General features: G+C 53.4%; 1 protein-coding gene across 1 annotated transcript in view; it reads right to left on the bottom strand.

Annotated features, from left to right (window-relative positions):
• Window positions 1-22392, bottom strand: part of PLCL2 (phospholipase C like 2) — a 422947-nt gene extending 400555 nt beyond the window's left edge. Inside the window, exon 1 of the mRNA XM_086942184.1 lies at window positions 22131-22392. Coding sequence (XP_086798310.1) covers window positions 22131-22361 — 231 coding nt within the window. The 5' untranslated portion in view covers window positions 22362-22392. The remainder of the gene's footprint in view (window positions 1-22130) is intronic.
• Window positions 22393-23345: the final 953 nt, after the last annotated feature.

Here is a 23345-nt window from a genome sequence, read left to right on the forward strand (position 1 = left end):
ACCAATATTCAGTGCACACAGGCAATGGAAGACACCAATATTCAGTGCACAAAGGCAATGGAAGACACCAATATTCACAGTGCACACAGGCAATGCACACAGGCAATGGAAGACACCAATATTCACAGTGCACACAGGCAATGGAAGACACCATTATTCAGTGCACACAGGCAATGGAAGACACCAATATTCAGTGCACACGGGCAATGGAAGACACCAATATTCACAGTGCACACAGGCAATGGAAGACACCAATATTCACAGTGCACACAGGCAATGGAAGACACCAATATTCACAGTGCACACAGGCAATGGAAGACACCAATATTCAGAGCACACAGGCAATGGAAGACACCAATATTCAGTGCACACAGGCAATGGAAGACTCCATTATTCAGTGCACACAGGCAATGGAAGACACCAATATTCAGTGCACACAGGCAATGGAAGACACCAATATTCAGTGCACACAGGCAATGGAAGACACCAATATTCACAGTGCACACAGGCAATGGAAGACACCATTATTCAGTGCACACAGGCAATGGAAGACACCAATATTCACAGTGCACACAGGCAATGGAAGACTCCATTATTCAGTGCACACAGGCAATGGAAGACACCAATATTCAGTGCACACAGGCAATGGAAGACACCAATATTCACAGTGCACACAGGCAATGGAAGACACCAATATTCACAGTGCACACAGGCAATGGAAGACACCAATATTCAGTGCACACAGGCAATGGAAGACACCAATATTCAGTGCACACAGGCAATGGTGTGTGCACACAGGCAATGGACGACACCAATATTCAGTGCACACAGGCAATGGAAGACACCATTATTCACAGTGCACACAGGCAATGGAAGTCACCAATATTCACAGTGCACACAGGCAATGGAAGACACCAATATTCAGTGCACACAGGCAATGGAAGACACCAATATTCACAGTGCACACAGGCAATGGAAGACACCAATATTCAGTGCACACAGGCAATGGAAGACACCAATATTCAGTGCACACAGGCAATGGAAGACACCAATATTCACAGTGCACACAGGCAATGGGAGACACCAATATTCAGTGCACACAGGCAATGGAAGACACCAATATTCAGTGCACACAGGCAATGGAAGACACCAATATTCACAGTGCACACAGGCAATGGAAGACACCAATATTCAGTGCACACAGGCAATGGAAGACACCAATATTCACAGTGCACACAGGCAATGGAAGACACCATTATTCAGTGCACACAGGCAATGGAAGACACCAATATTCACAGTGCACAAAGGCAATGAAAGACACCATTATTCAGTGCACACAGGCAATGGAAGACACCAATATTCACAGTGCACACAGGCAATGGAAGACACCAATATTCACAGTGCACTCAGGCAATGGAAGACACCAATATTCAGTGCACACAGGCAATGGAAGACACCAATATTCACAGTGCACACAGGCAATGGAAGACACCAATATTCAGTGCACACAGGCAATGGAAGACACCAATATTCACAGTGCACACAGGCAATGGAAGACACCATTATTCAGTGCACACAGGCAATGGAAGACACCAATATTCACAGTACACACAGGCAATGGAAGACACCAATATTCAGTGCACACAGGCAATGGAAGACACCAATATTCACAGTGCACACAGGCAATGGAAGACACCAATATTCACAGTGCACACAGGCAATGGAAGACACCATTATTCAGTGCACACAGGCAATGGAAGACACCAATATTCAGTGCACACAGGCAATGGAAGACACCGTTATTCAGTGCACACAGGCAATGGAAGACACCAATATTCAGTGCACACAGGCAATGGAAGACACCATTATTCAGTGCACACAGGCAATGGAAGACACCAATGTTCAGTGCACACAGGCAATGGAAGACACCAATATTCAGTGCACACATGCAATGGAAGACACCATTATTCAGTGCACACAGGCAATGGAAGACACGAATATTCACAGTGCACACAGGCAATGGAAGACACCAATATTCAGTGCACACAGGCAATGGAAGACACCAATATTCACAGTGCACACAGGCAATGGAAGACACCAATATTCAGTGCACACAGGCAATGGAAGACATCAATATTCACAGTGCACACAGGCAATGGAAGACACCAATATTCACAGTGCACACAGGCAATGGAAGACACCAATATTCACAGTGCACACAGGCAATGGAAGACTCCATTATTCAGTGCACACAGGCAATGGAAGACACCAATATTCAGTGCACACAGGCAATGGAAGACACCAATATTCACAGTGCACACAGGCAATGGAAGACACCAATATTCACAGTGCACACAGGCAAGGGAAGACACCAATATTCACAGTGCACACAGGGATGACATCAAATATCTGTATTCTGAACAAACATAAGGAGTATCTCGCACAGATCTGCGCCGTCGACACACAAGACAGGGTTTAAGGCAGCGGTGTGCAGAGGGAGAACAGAAGCTGACAATGTCCCGAGTGTGCACCATCAGAAACGAATATTGAGGGACACGCGATGGATAAGAAAAAAACACAACCTGTCTGAGCAGATACAGTCACTCTAAACAGAGTTGAAATGCGAATGACTGGATATTTTAAAGGGCGAACTCTTGTGTAACACCCCCAAGTTCTCAAGAACTTGCTCACTTGCTCACTTTGCCACTGGTTTCAAGCAAGCCGGGCTGAAGACGGCTGGAATGCCAGAAACCGGTCTTCGGAAGCTTGTTTCCGGTCCAGGGAAGACATGGCTCGGCAGTTCGGGCTGGACTGTTCCTATGAGGCACAGGGTCAGACTGATTTGCATATGACCATGTCTGAACTGGGGTGGCAGAGTGGGCTAAAGAACGGTGATGGATTAAATCCAGATCTTTTGACTGGGTGTGAGTGTCTGATTGATTCAGATGCTCCGTCCATCACCACCCCCTTTTGTACTCAAGTCATCAGCATATGGGCGAAGCAAGATCCCCTCGCTCCCTTTGGAAGGCTCTTTTTTTGTTGATCGGGTGAGGTCTGGACACAGCTGCACTGGGAGGCCCGAGCTTAAGACACAGGAAGGGTTGTGCTATAAACCCAGGCCTAAAACACAAACCACCCTCCTTTGCACGGAGTCAATAAAATACCAGTTTGTTCACGGTATTTTCACAAAGGCAAATACACTCAAAGGCGCGGTAAGACATAGGCAGGACCCCTGAGCATAGAGGGTCCGTGTTAGACGGACGTATGTCCCCCAATAGCACACTCCCGCAACCGGTTAGTGCACAAACACAGAACAGCACTGAAGCAAGACTATGTTCACTCTATACAGAATATTAGTGTCACATGGCCATGTAGAGTGAGTATACAGGAACCGGACTGACCACAGACACACCGGGTTAAAAACACGCGTGCAGCACACAGGCCGCATGGACACGTCCTAGTGCAACACAAGCCCATTGTATAGTTATGTAACAAGAGTATGTTCAGTGCTCATAATATATTATGGAAACGCACATGAAGTCCAACACATTGGTGTGACGTACGTATTCTTAAGACAGAAGGTTGCTGTTGCAGCACATGTATTACTGAAACTAGCATGTTTGCATGACCAGTGCATGTACAAGGAACACAGCTAGTGTAACGTCTCACACCCACTGAATGCAAACTTTGTAGCATAACACACGTGCATTAAACAGTAACTCAGCTCGGGCGTGTTTACGGATCAGCGAGTAACACAATACCGCGACAGGCAATACTCACTGAACGTGGAATAACGAACACCCATGTCCGCAAGAGGAAGGACTACACGTGTGACAACAAGATCCAAAGTGCAGACACAAAATACTAACAAGCAAAGGCAATATGTTACCTTTAAAGACTGAGCTAATGGCTTTGCCAATGTTTCTTTGTATGAAAGAGAGAATAAAAGAGGCCTCACAAGTGAGCAGTGGAAGGATAGAGCTCGTTCAATCAGAAGACTGTGATATGGGTTTGCTCCTTGGCACAAACACAAGCATTGGAAGGAAAACCATCAAATTAAGAGCAGAGACCTGCGATTGACAACAAAGCCATCCAATGAGGGCCAAGGGGCTGACCCAACGCTCACTGTTTGTATGTGTCATATAGGGAAACAACAGGTCTCCAAGATGTAGGAGACACCACAGTGAGCCGAGAGAGCACCACAACTGCCCCTCACAGCAGAGTACAACATGGCAACCAGGCACCGTGTGCACAGCGCTCGCTAAATAACAATTACCTGCACTAATGTCAACAGTGCCGAGTGCTCATGACCGCTTTAAAGTGCTTCATCTCCCGCCGTGGTTTACCAGCCCAGTAACCGTGCTTCGCTCGACTTGCACACGCCGTGCACCGGCCAGTCGTGCACCAGGAGTGCACGGGACAGTTATGCATCCGTGCACCAGGAGTGCACCGGCCAGTCGTGCATCCATGCACAGGCCCGTCGTGCACCGGGCAGTCGTGCATCCGTGCACGGCTGCTAGCGGTCTCTTGGCGCACGGCTGTCTGTCAGTGTCAGTGGTCTCCGTGGGTGTCTTCCTAAGGGGACAGGGTCTGAAGTGGGGGTTCCCTCCCCATGAGGAGTTGGCGTGCAAGGGGCTTGAACCACAACCATTCAGGAGGACCGGTGGGGGCTGTGGGGTTACGTGGTGGTTCAGGTTACTACTTGCTACCTACCCAGCTGTGAGGCGTGTTGGGGGGTGGGGGGGGCAGTCGACGAGCCTCGTTTTATGGCAGCAACAGCGTCCCCTCCACGCAGGCCACAGAGATGACAGCCCTGGCTGCAGTCCCGCCCCCTCCCCCACTTTCTGGCTGAAGCAGCAGCTACACCCCCCAACCCACCCCGGGTCTAGCTGCAGCAGTACATCCTCCCTCTACCTTGGTTGATTGCAGCAGTAGACTGTAGGAGAGTAGGGTCTGCTTCCTATGGTCACCCCCACTTTTTGCTTTTGCTTTACTGGTTTTCGACTTAGATGTGGCTGTGGGCCTGCTAATCAGACCCACAACCCAGATGCACGCTCTCTAAATTTACCATGTACACTAGGTACATCCACAATTGGGAGTTGGTTCTCCTTGTCAGCCCCTGTTGAAGTGTTCCATAGGTACTCAGGGCATAGGTGTAACCAAGGCCTACCAGGGGCTGCAGCATGTATTATGCCACCCCTAGCTGGCCCCTCAAATAGACACAACTGGCTTATCACTCAGCTGGGGCAAGGTCGTGTAATCACCCCTTGCTTAGGTGTAGTATTCCTATACCTACTTACATATAGACACAGTAACCTATAAGTCACTCCTATGGCAGGCCTGAACAATCCTGGAGGCAGTGCTTGGTTATGTGTGAGATGGTGCTCTAGCAAGAGCTGAGCCTGTCTGCAGCTTTCAGAATCATGTCCTTGTAGCTGTTCTATGATACTGCCATACCATATACTCTTAAGTGCATTATGAACCTCGTAGTTAAATGCTAACTTTGGTTTGGCTTTATCCAAACATGTCGTGTAAGGTGTCATACACTTTGGAATACTACCCCATCGCCAATTCTGGGGACGGGGGTAGCATTCCACCCTTCTAGAGGGAGAAGACATGTTAAGTCCAACGATCCCGGTTAAAGTTAACCAGAGCCCCGGCATCACAAAATGGATGCTGCTGCCACAGACACAAGTCTGACCTCCTGCTGCTGGGAGTCCTTCCAGTCACAGAGGTTTGGACAATAGGTTTCCTGCTTGGGGAGGTGCTTGCACCCCCCAGACAGGAGGTTGTGTATTGGGACAGGGAGGGCTGAATAGAATCAGACACTGCCTAGAGCACTTTAATTGCTCCATGCATACCCCAGTTCAAACCGGTTGCTGGGGCACCCCAGCCCCAGCTCTGGTGCGAAACTGCACAAAGGAAAGGGGGTGTAACCTCCCCCCTTCCTGGTCCCACCCATAGGAGGGACCATATTAGTAAACCAGCCCCCTTTATTTGTATAAAGGTAGGAGCTGACCCAGGATACTTTAGATTAATCCTGGAATCGACTTGAGATGAAACTCTGGACCCTTCGACATTCACCTGAGCTGAAGACTGAAGAATCTCCCTTGTGGCCAAGGAGTGACCACCCTGGGCAACCAGGCACCACCCAGCAACTCGACGGCTTGCTTTGTCCCGGTCCCGCCGGAACCCGAGCACAGAGCCTGACAAGACCTCGACTCCCGGATCCCTCTAACCCAGAGTTCTTCAAACTGTGGGGCGCGCCCCCTGGGGGGGCTTGGCACCATCCCAGGGGGGGCGCGCGCTCCACTCTGATCTTCCTTTTGTGCAGCGCGATGTAGAGACTCTCTGTGGGGGCCGGGCGATTTCCGTCAGAGTGGGGCTGCAGGGGCCTAAGAGCTGAACAAAGCTCATTAGCATGCGAATGGTCTCTTAAAGAGGTGTGAAGTGCTCGGGTGCGGCTGCCTGGCTGAGTGTGTGTGTGCCCAGAAGCTGTGTCAGCCCGGGCACACACATGGCATGGTGAGATGAAGAGAGGGAGGGAGGGAGGAAGGAGACAGAGACAGACAGACAGAGGGAGAGCGAGGGAGGGAGACAGGCAGACAGAGGGAGAGCGAGGGAGACAGAGGCAGACAGGGAGAGCGAGGGAGAGTGAGGGAGGGAGACAGGCAGACAGAGGGAGAGTGAGGGAGGGAGACGGGCAGACAGAGGGAGAGCGAGGGAGGCAGAGTGAGAGAGAGCGAGGGAGACAGAGGGAGAGCGAGGGAAACAGAGGGAGAGCGAGGGAGGCATAACGAGAGATACAAAAGGAGAGAGAGGGAGACAGAGGCAGCTAGAGGGAGAGCGAGGGATGTCGGGTGGAGCCAGCCACCAGACGTCCGTATTGTTGCCATGTGGCTGAATAGATGTATGGGTGGAGTGGTGGATGTATGGGTGGAGTGATGGGTGGAATGGTGGATGTGTGGGTGACATGGTGGATGTATGGGTGGGGGGGTGGAGGAATGAGTGAGGGGATGGATGGATAGGTGAAGGGGTGGATGGATGGTGGGAGAGAGGATGGATGCATGAGTGGAGGGATGGATGGGAATGGATGGATGTGTGTATGGTTGGAAGGGTAGATGGATGGGTGGAGGGATGGATGGATCAGTGAAATGGTGGATGGATCGATGGGGGGTGGATGGTGGACGAGTCGGTGGGTGGATGGATGAGAGAGGTGATGGATGGATGTATTGATGTATTGATGGGTGAAGGGGTGAATGAATGGATGGATGGATGAGTGAAGGGGTGGATGTGGGGATGGATGGGTGATTGAGGAGGGTGGATGGACGGGGGATGGATGGAGGAGTGAAGGGGTGGGTGAGAGGTCAATGGAAGGATTCATGGATGGATGAGTGGGTGGATGGAGGGATGGGTGGCTGGGTGAGGGGGGAATGGAGAGAGAGGGGGAGGATGGATGGATGGATGAGTGGGGACATGGACGAATGATTGGCAGAGTGGATGGGCAGGTGTGTGCATAGATGGGTGAGGAGAGGAGCATGGAGATGGATGGGTCAGAGAGTGCATGAGTGGGGGGGAGGGTGGAGAGCGGGAGGGATGGATGGGTGGGTGGATGGATGGATGAGTGGGGGGTTGAGTGGGTGGACGGATGAGTGACTGGGTGGATGGATTAGTGGGTGGGGGGATGGCTGGATGGGTGAGAGGGTGGGTGGTTGGATGAGTGGATGGGTGGAAGAGTGGATGGATGAATGGAGGAGTGGATGGATGGATGAATGGAGGAGTGGATGGATGAATGAATGGAAGAGTGGATGGATGAGTGGGAGGATAGCTTGGGTGAAGGGGTGAGTGGTTGGGTGGATGAGTGGGTGGATGGATGGGTGGAAGAGTGGATGGATGAATGGAGGAGTGGATGGATGAATGAATGGAGGAGTGGATGGATGAGTGGGAGGATAGCTTGGGTGAAGGGGTGAGTGGTTGGATGGATGAGTGGGTGGATGGATGGGTGGAAGAGTATGGATTGGTGAGGGGATGGATTGGGTGAAGGGATGGATGGATGATGGATGGATGGGTGAGGGGGTGGATGGAGGGATGGATGGGTGAGATGATGGATGGAGGGATGGATGGTGGATGGGTTTGGAAGTGGTTGAAGGGGTTTGGATGTGGATGGGGCACAGATGGAGGGAAGGAATGAATGGTGGGGGAGTTGGTGGATGACAAGGTGTACATGATGGATGGGGAGGGTTGTGATGACTTCCTTTGCCTTGGAGGATTGTGTTTTGAGCTGTGTGGTACGCTTCTGTCATTTCGCCACACCCACTCACAGGTCTGCAGTTTGCTAGGCACTCTTGTTGTGTTGAGCATTGTTTGCCGGATATGGCCTGTGGTGTGCGCGTTGCAGTCGATCATGTGGTGTGCCGGATTCCCGAGGTTTCGGTTGGGTGGTGGGGGGCCCAACATCTGGGGGAATTCAGCTGGGGGGGCTCAACCTGGAAAAGTTTGAATACCTCTGCTCTAACCCCACTGCACGACTCCAGCACAGCTGAGCCCCGTGGAAGGCGTCGGGAGCCGTGGAAGCAGGCAACTTGGAAAGTCTGCAACTTGCTAACAGCACAGCTCCTGAGGCCTCCTCGAAGCTGTGCATTGGGGACTGAGACACCGAGACACCGAGCTCCACCTGAACCGAAGACCAGCCCCCCACACTCCACGAGATCTGCGTGGGGCCATTCTGCTTGTGTCCTGCTCGACGCGTTGTCCGGTTGCTGGCCCGTTGGCTAGTTGCCCCTGGCGACGATCCTTTTTGAAACTCCATAGCTGGTCTGGTTGCTCCAGACTGGCCCTTGCTTCCCTGAAAAGGTGAAGTGCCTCAGACCCTCCTGGTCTGCACCAGAAGCCTTTTGTGTATCCTGCGTGGGTTGCCTTTGCCTAGGCTTGTTGGCTCCGATCTTGAAGCCGACCCTCCATCTGCGAGAACCTTCGTGGGACAGCTCCTCTCCAGCACCCGGTCGTCCTCAACGCCTCCTGGTCCGCCTGGCTGCAACGACAAGCTTCACCCCAGCACCTGATTGCTCCTCAACGACGTCTGGTTCCTCTCTGGTTCCACCAGGTCACTGGCTGGAGGCCTAGACTATGTCCCCTCTGCTTTCAGGTCTTCTTCAACCCCGATCCACCCGGACATCTTCCTCCTGGTCACCTGCAGCATCTTTCTTCACAGGCTCCATATACTTCAACGGCGAAACCCGACACATCTTCACACCTATGCACCCGCTTCCTGTGGGTGAGGTAACGCGAGTACTTCGGTGCTCTCAAGGGTATTGACTATCCAAGTGTCTAGGTTTTTTAGTTGTATCCTTCTAGCTAGACCGGAAGTGTCCTAAAACTCGATTACTTACCTTTCTAAGTTCCCGTTGACTTTCTATTGACTCTCGCGTGAGTGTACGGACACTGCACGCGCCGCCTGTAGGTCTCCTACTCCTAACCTAAGGGTCAGATAGTGTAGCCCCAGCGATTCTCTGGGCCCTAGGCCTCTTACTTTCCCAAGTCGTGGTTCTTATACCACTTACTTAGTAGATGGTTTTACGCGCCCCTAGGGCCTAACTGTAAATTGTGCTATTTAAAGTATTTCTAAGTTTAACTTGTTATGTGCTTTTGCCTCTGATCTCATAAAGAGTTCAGAGGAGTGTGTTAGTAAATAAATACATATATATTTTATATATATCCTGTGTGGTGTCCCTTCATTTTATATTCAAAGGGTTACATATGATAAAACAGTTGGCTTTACACACCCTCTAGAGTCTTTTAGCCTAAGACTGCTTTGTCCACGCTACCTCTAGGATAGATGGTCTATAAGGTTGACTTTACAACCATCACCATAAGGGTTATTTGGACTGGTGCAAGGTGTTCACTAGAATAGTGAACATCATATACCAGGCCAACTTCTCACATAGACATCCACCCTCGTTCTGGTGGCACCATTAGCCCCCACTCCCCACCAAACCACCACCCACTTCTCAATTCAACACCTTTCCCACCCCGATTCAGACTGCAGCAGCACTGCCAAAGCACCCCGATGTAGGTGCAGCAGCACTGCTTTACTAGCTGCAGCAGCACCCAGTGTTACTAGTCGCAGCAGCACCCCCTTGTTACTAGTCGCAGCAGCACCGCCCTGTGTTACTAGTTGCTGCAGCACCGCCCCATATTACTTTTTGCAGGAGCACCTCCCTGTGTTACTAGTCGCAGCAGCACCCCAGTGGTACTAGTCGCAGCAGCACCCCCTTGTTACTAGTCGCAGCAGCACCGCCCTGTGTTGGCCGGTGCTGCAGCAACTAGTCATATTACTTTTTGCAGGAGCACCTCCCTGTGTTACTAGTCGCAGCAGCACCCCCTTGTTACTAGTTGCAGCAGCACCGCCCTGTGTTACTGGCTGCTGCAGCACCGCCCCATATTACTAGTTGCAGGAACACCTCCCTGTGTTACTAGTCGCAGCAGCACCCCCGTGATACTAGTCACAGCAGCACCGGCCTGTGTTACTAGTTACTGCAGCACCGCCCCATGTCACTAGTTTCAGGAGCACCGCCCCATGTTACTAGTTGCAGCAGCGCCGCCCCATGTTACTAGTTGCAGCAGCACCGCCCTATGTTACTAGTTGCAGCAGCACCACCCCATGTTACTAGTTGCAGCATCACCGCCCTGTGTTGCAAGTTGCAGCAGCGCTGTTGAATCAAGTTCGGTTGGAAGTCTGGACACGGGTAAAAGATGCATACCAGAGCAACGTTTTTATTTAGAATTATATTTTAAAAATATATTTTTTTTTTTAATGCAAAAAGATTTCAAAAGAGAGAAAACAAGATTTTCAAAATGTTTGAACATGATTTTAGCATTGATTTTGTGTGTGTGTGTGTGTGTGTGTGTGTGTGTGTGTGTGTGTGTGTGTATATAATTGTTCCAGGCGCTGATGAAGTCCCTTCAGGGGATCAAACAAGTTGGCTGGGTCTGCCAAAAAATTACTGAAAACGGATTACAATAAAGAATATTTTGAGAAAAGTTCCACATTTTGGAGAATAATTTGCAGCAGAAGGAAAGATTACACTATTGAACTTGGGATCTAAAGCAATTACAGCTTTATACAAAAATTTAAATATATGAAGATATTTTGTTGCCCTCCTGAAAAAAAAACCCCTTCGCTCCACATAACCTGTTGCAGCAGCGCAACCCCGTGTTACTAGTTGCAGCAGCGCCACCCCCTGTTACTAGTTGCAGCAGCGCCACCCCCTGTTACTAGTTGCAGCAGCGCCACCCCCTGTTACTAGTTGCAGCAGCGCCACCCCCTGTTACTAGTTGCAGCAGCACCACCCCGTTACTAGTTGCAGCAGCGTTGCCCCTCTCTTTCTAGTTGCAGCAGCTCCACCCTTCCATGTTACTACATGCAGCCGCGCTGCCCCTCCATTTTAATATATGCAGCCGCCCCCCACGTTACTAGATGCAGCCGCGCCGCCCCCATGTTACTACATGCAGCCGCCCCCCACATTACTAGATGCAGCTGCGCCGCCCAATGTACTTAGATGCAACCGCGCCACCCCCATGTTAATACATGCAGCCGTGCTGCCCCGTTACTATATGTAGCTACGCTCACCCGTTACTAGATGCAGCAGCACCCTCCCCGTGTTACTAGTTGCAGCAGCACCCTTCCCGTGTTACTAGTTACAGGAGCACCTACTCGTGTTTCTAGTTGCAGCAGCACCCCCTGTGTTACTAGTTGCAGCAGCACCGCCCCATGTTACTACTTGCAGGAGCACCGCCCCCATGTTACTAGTTGCAGGAGCACCGCCCCTATTGTTACTAGTTGCAGGAACACCGCCCCCATGTTACTAGTTGCAGGAGCACCGCCCCATGTTACTAGTTGCAAGAGCACCGCCCCATGTTACTAGTTGCAGGAGCACCGCCCCCATGTTACTAGGTTGCAGGAGCACCGCTCCCATTTTACTAGTTGCAGCAGAACCGCCCCCATGTTTCTAATTGCAGCAGCCCCTCCCATGTATTACTAGTCACAGCAGCACCATCCCTGCATTACTAGTCATAGCAGCACCGCCCAGCGTTACTAGTAGCAGCAGCACCTCCCCCATTTTACTAGTGTCAGGAGCACAATCCCCATGTTACTAGTTGCAGCAGCACCGCCCCATGTTACTAGTTGCAGCAGCACCGCCCCATGTTACTAGTTGCAGCAGCACCGCCCCATGTTACTAGTTGCAGCAGCACCTCCCCCATGTTACTAGTTGCAGCAGCACCGCCCCCATGTTACTAGTTGCAGCAGCACCGCCCCCATGTTTCTAATTGCAGCAGCCCCTCCCATGTATTACTAGTCACAGCAGCACCATCCCTGCATTACTAGTCATAGCAGCACCGCCCCATGTTACTAGTTGCAGCAGCACCGCCCCATGTTACTAGTTGCAGCAGCACCTCCCCCATGTTACTAGTTGCAGCAGCACCGCCCCCATGTTACTAGTTGCAGCAGCACCGCCCCCATGTTACTAGTTGCAGCAGCACCGCCCCATGTTATCAGTTGCAGCAGCACCACCCCATGTTTAAAGTTGCAGGAGCACCGCCCCATGTTACTAGTTACAGGGGCACCACCCCATGTTAATAGTTGCAGGAGCACCACACCATGTTACTAATTGCAGGAGCACCGCCCATGTGTTACTAGTTGCAGGAGCACCGGTCCATGTTACTAGTTGCAGGAGCACCACCCCGTGTTACTAGTTGCAGGAGCACCACCTCGTGTTACTAGTTTCAGGCGCACATTTCCTGTGTTACAAGATGCAGCAGCAGCACCGTCCCTGTGTTTCTAGATGCAGCAGCACCGTCCCCGTGTTACTAGATGCAGCAGCACTGCCCCATGTTACTAGTTGCAGGAGCACCACCTCGTCTTACTAGTTGCAGGAGCATCACCTTATGTTACTAGTTTCAGGCGCACATTTCCTGTGTTACAAGATGCAGCAGCACCGTCCCCGTGTTTCTAGATGCAGCAGCACCGTCCCCGTGTTACTAGATGCAGCAGCACCGCCCCATGTTACTAGTTGCAGCTGTGACGCCCCCATGTTACTAGTTGCAGCAGCACTGCCCCTGTGTTGCTAGTTGCAGCAGCACCGCCTCCATGTTAATAGTTGCAGGAGCACAACCCTTGTGTTACTAGTTCCAGGAGCACATCCCCTTTGTTACTAGTTGCAGGAGCACATCCCCCTGTTACTAGATGCAGCAGCACCATCCCCGTGTTACTAGTTGCAGGAGCACCGCCCCATGTTACTAGTTGCAGGAGCACCGCCCCATGTTACTAGTTGCAGGAGCACCACCCCCATGTTACTAGTTGCAGCAGCACCACCCCCATGTTACTAGTTGCAGCAGCACCGCCCCATGTTACTAGTTGCAGGAGCACCGTCCCCGTTACTAGACGCAGCAGCACAATCTCCATGTTTCTAGATGCAGCAGCACAGTCCCCATGTTACTAGATGCAGCAGTACTTCCCTGTGTTACTATTTGCAGCAGCACAGTCCCCATGTTACTAGATGAAGCAGCACCGTCCGTATTACTAGATGCAGCAGCATCGCCCTGTGTTACTAGTTGCTGCAGCACCACCCCATGTTACTAGTTGCTGCAGCACCACCCCATGTTACTAGTTGCTGCAGCATCGCCCATGTTACTAGTTGCTGCAGCGCCGCTCCATTTTACTAGTTGCTGCAGCACCGCTCCCATGTTACCAGTTGTAGCAGCACCATCCCGTGTTACCAGTTACAGCAGCACAGTCCCCATGTTACTAGATGCAGCAGCACCATCCATGTGTTACTAGATGCAGCAGTACCGCCCTGTGTTACTAGTTGCTGCAGCACCGCCCCATGTTACTAGTTGCTGCAGCACCGCCCCATGTTACTAGTTGCTGCAGCACCGTCCCATCTTAGTAGTTGCAGGAGCCCCTCCCATGTGTTACTAGTCGCAGCAGCACCATCCCTGCGTTACTAGTCATAGCAGCACCACCCAGCGTTACTAGTAGCAGCAGCACCACCCCATATTACTAGTTGTAGCTGCACCACCACATTTTACTAGTTGCAGCAGCACCCCCCATGTTACAAGTTGCAGCAGCACCGTCCCCCATGGTACTAGGTGCAGCAGCACCACCCCATTTTAGTAGTTGCAGCAGCACCACCCCCATGTTACAAGTTGCAACAGCACTGCCCCCCTGTTACTAGTTAAAGCAGCACTGCCTCCTGCTACTAGCTGCAGCAGCACCCCATGATACTAGCTGCAGTAGTAGAGACCCCCTCAGTCCACTTACATAAGCCCCAGCCTTCCCGTCAGACATGGTGCTTCATGCATCAGGAGATCCCGACACCGCCCAGGCAGCAGCAGCAACACTGCCCCAGTGTTAGTAGTTGCAGCAGCACCACCGCCCGTGTTACTAGTTGCAGCAGCACCACTCGACCCAATGATCCTCCTTACCCATATTACTGGTTGCAGCAGCACCGTCACCCGTGTTATTAGCTGCAGCACCACCATCCTCCTTGTTACTTGCTGCAGTAGCACTGCCCCCATGTTAATAGATGCCGCACCGTCCCCTAGGTTACTAGTTGCAGCAGCGCCACCCCCATGTTACTAGTTGTAGCAGCGCCAACCCCGTGTTACTACATGCAGCACCCCGTGGGTCTAGTTGAAGCCCCCATGTTACTACATGCAGCCGCTTTGCCCCTCATGTTACTACATGCAGCTGCTTCACCCGCCATGTTACTATCTGCAGCTCCCCGCCCCGTGATAATAGCTGAGGTAGTATTTACCCCCTTACTCCACTTACATGAGCCCAAACCTTCCAATCAGACATGGTGCTTCAATCATCAGGAGAGCCAAGCATGCCCATGCTGCAGCAGCAGCACCGCCCCATGTTACTAGTTGCAGCAGCCCCGTCACCCATGTTACTAGTTGCAGCAGCACCGCCCCATGTTACCAGATCAGCTGTGCAGCTGCTGTGTTACTAGTTGCAGACGTGCTGCCATGTTACTAGTTGCAGCAGCGCCATTCCCATGTTACTACATGCAGGCACGCCACCCCCATGTTACTAGATGAAGCAGCGCCACTCTATGGTACTAGATGCAGCTGCGCCGCCCCATGTTACTAGTTGCAGCAACGCCGGCCCCATGTTACTACATACAGCCATGCTGCCCGCCCTGTTACTAGATGCAGCTGCGCCACCCCGTTACTAGTTGCAGCAGCACCGCCCCATGTTACTAGTTGCAGCAGCACCGCCCCCATGTTACTAGTTGCAGCAGCACCGCCCCATGTTACTAGTTGCAGCAGCACCGCCCCATGTTACTAGTTGCAGTAGCACCGCCCCATGTTACTACATGCAGCAGCTCCGCCCCATGTTACTACATGCAGCTGCACCACCCCATGTTACTACATGCAGCTGCACCACCCCATGTTACTACATGCAGCTGCACCACCCCATGTTACTACATGTAGCAGCACCGCCCCATGTTACTACATGCAGCAGCCCATGTTACTACATGCAGCTGCACCGTCCCATGTTACTAGTTGCAGCTGCACCACCCCATGTTACTACATGCAGCAGCACCGCCCCATGTTACTACATGTAGCAGCACCGTACTCATGTTACTAGTTGCAGCAGCACTGTCCCATGTTACTAGTTGCAGCACCCCCGCCCCTGTGTTACTAGCTGCAGTAGAAGAGACCCCCTTACTCCAGTTACATAAGCCCAAACCTTCCTATCAGACCTGGTGCTTCATGCATCAGGAGAGCCAGACATCACCCATGCTTCAGCAGCAGCACCGCCCCATGTTACTAGTTGCAGCCGCACCCTCATGCTTCTAGTTGCAGCAGCACCATCACCCATGTTACTAGTTGCAACAGCACCACCCGTGTTACTATTTGTTGCAGCACTGTCCCCCATGTTACAAGTTGCAGCAGCACTGCCCCCTGTTACTAGTTAAAGCAGCACCGCCTCCTGTTACTAGCTGCAGCATCCCCCCATGATACTAGCTGCAGTAGTAGAGACCCCCTTACTCCACTTACATAAGCCCCAGCCTTCCTGTCAGACATGGTGCTTCATGCATCAGGAGATCCCGACACCGCCCAGGCTGCAGCAGCAACACTGCCCCAGTGTTAGTAGTTGAAGCAGCACCGCCGCCCTGTGTTACTAGTTGCAGCAGCACCGCTCGACTCAATGTTCCCCCTTCCCCATATTACTGGTTGCAGCAGCACCGTCACCCGTGTTATTCGCTGCAGCAGCACCATCCTCCATGTTACTTGCTGCAGTAGCACTGCCCCATGTTACTAGATGCAGCTGCGCCGCCTCAATGTTACTACATGCAGATCCCATGTTACTATATGCAGAAGCACCATCCCCCATGTTACTTGCTGCAGTAGCACTGCCCCCATGTTAATAGATGCAGCACTGTCCCCCAGGTTACTAGTTGCAGCCGCACCAACCACATGTTACTACATGCACCACCCCGCGGGACTAGTTGTAGCCCCCATGTTACTACATGCAGCCGCTTTGCCCCTCATGTTACTACATGCAGCTGCTTCACCCGCCATGTTACTATCTGCAGCTCCCCGCCGCGAGATACTAGCTGAGGTAGTAGGGACCCCCTTACATAAGCCCAAACCTTCCAATCAGACATGGTGCTTCATGCATCAGGAGAGCCAATCATGACCATGCTGCAGCAGCAGCACCGCCCCATGTTACTAGTTGCAGCAGCAACATCACCCATGTTACTAGCTGCAGCACCGCCCCATGTTACTAGCTGCAGCACTGCCTGTGTTACTAGCTGCAGCAGCACCATCCCTTGTTACTAGTTGCAGCAGCACCACCCTGTGCAACTCAATGCAGCAGCACCGTCCCCCATGTTACTAGTTGCAGCAGCGCCACCCCGTGTTACTAGTTGCTGCAGCACCATCCCCCATGTTACTAGTTGCAGCAGCACCGCCCATGTTACTAGTTGCAGCAGCACCGCCCATGTTACTAGTTGCAGAAGCACCGCCCTCTGTTACTCAATGCAGCAACACCGTCCCCCATGTTACTAGTTGCAACAGCACCACCCTGTGTTACTATTTGTTGCAGCACCGTCCCCCATGTTACTAGTTGCAGCAGCGCCACCCCGTGTTACTAGTTGCTGCAGCACCGTCTCCCATGTTACTAGTTGAAGCAGTGGCACCCCATGTTACTAGTTGCAGCAGCACTGCCCACCATGTTACTAGTTGCAGCAGCACCGCCCTGTGTTACTCAATGCAGCAGCACTGTTCACCATGTTACTAGTTGCAACAGCGCCACCCCGTGTTACTAGTTGCTGCAGCACCGTACCTATGTTACTAGTTGCAGCAGCGCCACCCCGTGTTACTAATTGCTGCAGCACCGTACCCATGTTACTAGTTGCAGCAGCACCGTCCCTCATGTTACTAGTTGCAGCAGCACCGTCCCCCATGTTACTCGTTGCAGCAGTGCCACCCCGCGTTACTAGTTGCTGCAGCACCGTCCCCCATGTTACTAGTTGTAGCACCGTCCCCCTGTTATTAGCTGAAGCAGCACCGCCCTGTGTTACTCAATGCAGCAGCACCGTCCTCCATGTTACTAGTTGCAACAGCGCCACCCCGTGTTACTAGTTGCTGCAGCACCGCCCCCCATGATACTAGTTGCAGCAGCGCCACCCCGTGTTACTAGTTGCTGCAGCACCGCCCCCCATGTTACTAGTTGCAGCAGCACTGCCCACCATGTTACTAGTTGCAGCAGCACCGCCCTCTGTTACTCAATGCAGCAGCACCGTCCCCCATGTTACTAGTTGCAACAGCACCACCCCGTGTTACTATTTGTTGCAGCACCGTCCCCCATGTTACTAGTTGCAACAGCGCCACCCTGTGTTACTAGTTGCTGCAGCACCGTCCCCTATGTTACTAGTTACAGCAGCGCCGGCCTGTGTTACTAGTTGCAACAGCACCACCCCGTGTTACTATTTGCTGCAGCACTGTACCCATGTTACTAGTTGCAGCAGCGCCACCCCGTGTTACTATTTGTTGCAGCAGCACTGTCCACCATGTTACTAGTTGCAACAGCACCACCCCGTGTTACTATTTGTTGCAGCACCGTCCCCCATGTTACTAGTTGCAACAGCGCCACCCTATGTTACTAGTTGCAGCAGCACCGCCCCCCATGATACTAGTTGCAGCAGCGCCACCCCGTGTTACTAGTTGCTGCAGCACCGCCCCCCATGTTACTAGTTGAAGCAGGGCCACCCCATGTTACTAGTTGCAGCAGCACTGCCCACCAGGTTACTAGTTGCAGCAGCACCGCCCTCTGTTACTCAATGCAGCAGCACCGTCCCCCATGTTACTAGTTGCAACAGCACCACCCCGTGTTACTATTTGTTGCAGCACCGTCCCCCATGTTACTAGTTGCAACAGCGCCACCCTGTGTTACTAGTTGCTGCAGCACCGTCCCCTATGTTACTAGTTACAGCAGCGCCGGCCTGTGTTACTAGTTGCAACAGCACCACCCCGTGTTACTATTTGCTGCAGCACTGTACCCATGTTACTAGTTGCAGCAGCGCCACCCCGTGTTACTATTTGTTGCAGCAGCACCGTCCACCATGTTACTAGTTGCAACAGCACCACCCCGTGTTACTATTTGTTGCAGCACCGTCCCCCATGTTACTAGTTGCAACAGCGCCACCCTATGTTACTAGTTGCAGCAGCACCGCCCCCCATGATACTAGTTGCAGCAGCGCCACCCCGTGTTACTAGTTGCTGCAGCACCGCCCCCCATGTTACTAGTTGAAGCAGGGCCACCCCATGTTACTAGTTGCAGCAGCACTGCCCACCAGGTTACTAGTTGCAGCAGCACCGCCCTCTGTTACTCAATGCAGCAGCACCGTCCCCATGTTACTAGTTGCAACAGCACCACCCCGTGTTACTATTTGTTGCAGCACTGTCCCCCATGTTACTAGTTGCAACAGCGCCACCCTGTGTTACTATTTGTTGCAGCAGCACCGTCCCCTATGTTACTAGTTACAGCAGCGCCGGCCTGTGTTACTAGTTGCAACAGCACCACCCCGTGTTACTATTTGCTGCAGCACTGTACCCATGTTACTAGTTGCAGCAGCGCCACCCCGTGTTACTATTTGTTGCAGCAGCACCGTCCACCATGTTACTAGTTGCAACAGCACCACCCCGTGTTACTATTTGTTGCAGCACCGTCCCCCATGTTACTAGTTGCAACAGCGCCACCCTGTGTTACTAGTTGCTGCAGCACCGTCCCCTATGTTACTAGTTACAGCAGCGCCACCCCGTGTTACTAATTGCTGCAGCACCGTACCCATGTTACTAGTTGCAGCAGCACCGTTCCCCATGTTACTAGTTGCAGCAGCGCCACCCCATGTTACTAATTGCTGCAGCACCGTACCCATGTTACTAGTTGCAGCAGCACCGTTCCCCATGTTACTAGTTGCAGCAGCGCCACCCCATGTTACTAGTTGCAGCAGCACCGTCCCCATGTTACTAGTTGCAGCAGTGCCACCCCATGTTACTAGTTGCAGCAGCACTGTCCCCCATGTTACTAGTTGCAGCAGCACCACCCCATGTTACTAGTTGCAGCAGCACCACCCCATGTTACTAGTTGCAGCAGCACTGCCCATCATGTTACTAGTTGCAGCAGCACCACCCTGTGTTACTCAATGCAGCAGCACTGTTCACCATGTTACTAGTTGCAACAGCGCCTTCCTGTGTTACTAATTGCTGCAGCACCGTCCCCATGTTTCTAGTTGCAGCAGCGCCGCCCTGTGTTACTCAATGCAGCAGCACCGCCCCCCGTGTTACTAGTTGCTGCAGCGCCACCCCGTGTTACTATTTGCAGCAGCACCACCCCATGTTACTAGTTGCAGCAGCACTGTCCCCCATGTTACTAGTTGCAGCAGCACCACCCCATGTTACTAGTTGCAGCAGCACTGTCCCCCATGTTACTAGTTGCAGCAGCACCACCCTGTGTTACTCAATGCAGCAGCACCGTTCACCATGTTACTAGTTGCAACAGCGCCTTCCTGTGTTACTAGTTGCTGCAGCACCGTACCCATGTTACTAGTTGCTGCAGCCCCGTCCCCCATGTTACTAGTTGCAGCAGCGCCACCCCATGTTACTAGTTGCAGCAGCACTGTTCACCATGTTATAGTTGCAACAGCGCCTTCCTGTGTTACTAATTGCTGCAGCACCGTACCCATGTTACTAGTTGCAGCAGCACCGCCCCCCATGTTACTAGTTGCAGCAGCACCGCCCCCCATGTTACTAGTTGCAGCAGCACCGCCCCCCATGTTACTAGTTGCAGCAGCACCGTCCCCCATGTTACCAGTTGCAGCAGCACGACCCCATGTTCCTAGTTGCTGCAGCACCGTCCCCCATGTTACTAGTTGCAGCAGCACTGTCCCCCATGTTACTAGTTGCAGCAGCACCGTCCCCCATGTTACTAGTTGCAGCAGCACGACCCCATGTTCCTAGTTGCTGCAGCACCGTCCCCCATGTTACTAGTTGCAGCAGCACCGTCCCCATGTTACTAGTTGCAGCAGCCCCCCCCGTGTTACTAGTTGCTGCAGCGCCACCCCGTGTTACTATTTGCAGCAGCACCACCCCATGTTACTAGTTGCAGCAGCACTGTCCCCCATGTTACTAGTTGCAGCAGCACCACCCCATGTTACTAGTTGCAGCAGCACTGTCCCCCATGTTACTAGTTGCAGCAGCACCACCCTGTGTTACTCAATGCAGCAGCACCGTTCACCATGTTACTAGTTGCAACAGCGCCTTCCTGTGTTACTAGTTGCTGCAGCACCGTACCCATGTTACTAGTTGCTGCAGCCCCGTCCCCCATGTTACTAGTTGCAGCAGCGCCACCCCATGTTACTAGTTGCAGCAGCACTGTTCACCATGTTACTAGTTGCAACAGCGCCTTCCTGTGTTACTAATTGCTGCAGCACCGTACCCATGTTACTAGTTGCTGCAGCCCCGTCCCCCATGTTACTAGTTGCAGCAGCACCGCCCCATGTTACTAGTTGCAGCAGCACTGTTCACCATGTTACTAGTTGCAACAGCGCCTTCCTGTGTTACTAATTGCTGCAGCACCGTACCCATGTTACTAGTTGCTGCAGCACCGCCCCCCATGTTACTAGTTGCAGCAGCACTGTCCCCCATGTTACTAGTTGCAGCAGCACCGTCCCCATGTTACTAGTTGCAGCAGCACGACCCCATGTTCCTAGTTGCTGCAGCACCGTCCCCATGTTACTAGTTGCAGCAGCCCCCCCCCCGTGGCACTACTTGTAGTAGTAGAGACCCCCTAACTCCAGCTGCATAAGCCCCAGCTTTCCTGTCAGCCATGGTGCTTCAGGAGAGCCCGACTTCGCTCAGGCTGCAGCATCAACACTGCCCCATACTCTAGTTGCAGCAGCACCGCCCGACCCAATGACCCCCCCCCCCCCCCCGTGTTACTAGTTGCAGCAGGATCGCCCGACCCAATGACCCCCCCTGTTACTAGTTGCAGCAGGATCGCCCGACTCAATGCCCCCCCCCCCCCTCCCCTCGTGTTAATAGTTGCAGCCGCACATTCCACACGGGTTCAAGGGAAGGAGCCGGACCCCAGGCACACCCCACACGCACGGCCCTCCCATTGTGTGTGGAGCCCCCACCCAGCTGCAGTTGCAGCAGCACGGCCCCCAGCTGTTGAAGGGGAAGCTGCAATACGCCCACCATTTCCTGGTTGTAGGTTCAGCGGCAAGCACCCCCCTCCCCCCCCCCCTTCAGATCAAAGGCAGCAGCACGCGAGCCGGGGGGGGGGGGGGGGGGCTGCAGACACTACACCGGCAGCAGCCCAGCCCCACCGTCCGTGAGCATGCAGGAACCGCCACCCTCGCCCGGGGGCAGTTTGCAGCAGCCCCCCATTCTTAGTTGCAGCACGACTGACTCGTGCCCCCCCAAATTGCCAATTCTTCTCCCCATTGATGAAGATAATGTTGGGTGTGCTGGAGTCCGAGCCCCCCGCGCTTTGATCATGCCCCTTCCTAGGGTGGCACCCCTTGCCCCGGTGCCCCGCTGCCCTCGCCTACCTTGATGATGCTGCTCCTCCGGGGAATGCCCGCCTTGCCGTCCCTTCGGTCGGGGCTGGGGGGCGGCTCCTCGGGGCCCCCCGGGGGCACGCAGTCCCCGTTGGACACCCCCGGGCTGAGGACGCAGCCCTCGCCGGCCCCCTCCGCCTTGAGCGCGCCGGCCCCCGGGGGGGCAGAGGGCAGGCTGGCCCCGGTCTCCTCGGAGCCCCCTCCCCGGCCGCTCTCCGCCATCCTGCCGCCGCCGCCGCCTGCCTCCTCCTCTTCCTCCTCCGCCTCTTCCTCCTCTGCGGGGCTGAGAACCGAGAGCGGAGGCTGGAGAGCCCGGGGGAGGGAGGCAGGGAAGGGCGGGACCAGGCGCCCCCAGCCCCTGCCGCCACCGGAGGACGGGGGTATGCGCCCCCCTCGCCCCACCGTGCTGGGGGCTGCAAGGGAGGGGTGCCCTCTCACCATCCAACACCCCACACACACGGACAGGGGGCTAGACCACTGGGGGCATTACAGCTCAGATCGGGGGGGCCACCACCACGGTGGGGGCTGGCTGAGACCACCACGGAGGACGGACGGTGTGAGGCAAGGGAGGGGTGTCCTTTCACCATCCAACACCCCCCACATGGACAGGGGGCGGCACCACCGGGGGCATTATGGCTCAGATCGGGGGGAGGGGGGCTGCCACCAGGGTGGGGGCTGAGACCACCCAGGAGCACGGACGGTGTGAGGCAAAGGGGGCAAACATACCCTGAAGTGAAAGGTGTGTGTGAGGGGGTAGATTAGATAGACCGAGGACATGGAACTGAGTTGAGGGGGTAATTCTCAACCATTCGTTCCACCCAGGAATGCTTGTCCATCACGAGCCTCCGTATGAAGTGCTTCGCACTCAATGTCTACCTTGAAAGGTAATTAATTGTATTGACACGTGTCGTTTTCCAAGCACAGTGAGGGTCAAAACAAATGGCCTGACCCTACGAACGAGGGTCCCTCGAGAGCTGAGGGTAGCATTGCATCTAGAGAGCTCCTGTGTGACGTGTCAGATTCGGTTTTGAGCTCTTGCTCTCTGATACATTATTTTGATGTTTACCAGCATGATATCAGAAATATAGGGACAGTGGGCCAGCCCTCCTCATCCATTGGCCTGTTGTTGTGTCATTCCCATTTTTGCTCTGCCCACTCCTACATCATGGAGTAATGGGTCAGCCCATTTCAGCCATTGGCTAACTT

Source organism: Lissotriton vulgaris, chromosome 10 (genome assembly GCF_964263255.1).
Source record: "Lissotriton vulgaris chromosome 10, aLisVul1.2, whole genome shotgun sequence".
Taxonomy (NCBI): domain Eukaryota; kingdom Metazoa; phylum Chordata; class Amphibia; order Caudata; family Salamandridae; genus Lissotriton; species Lissotriton vulgaris.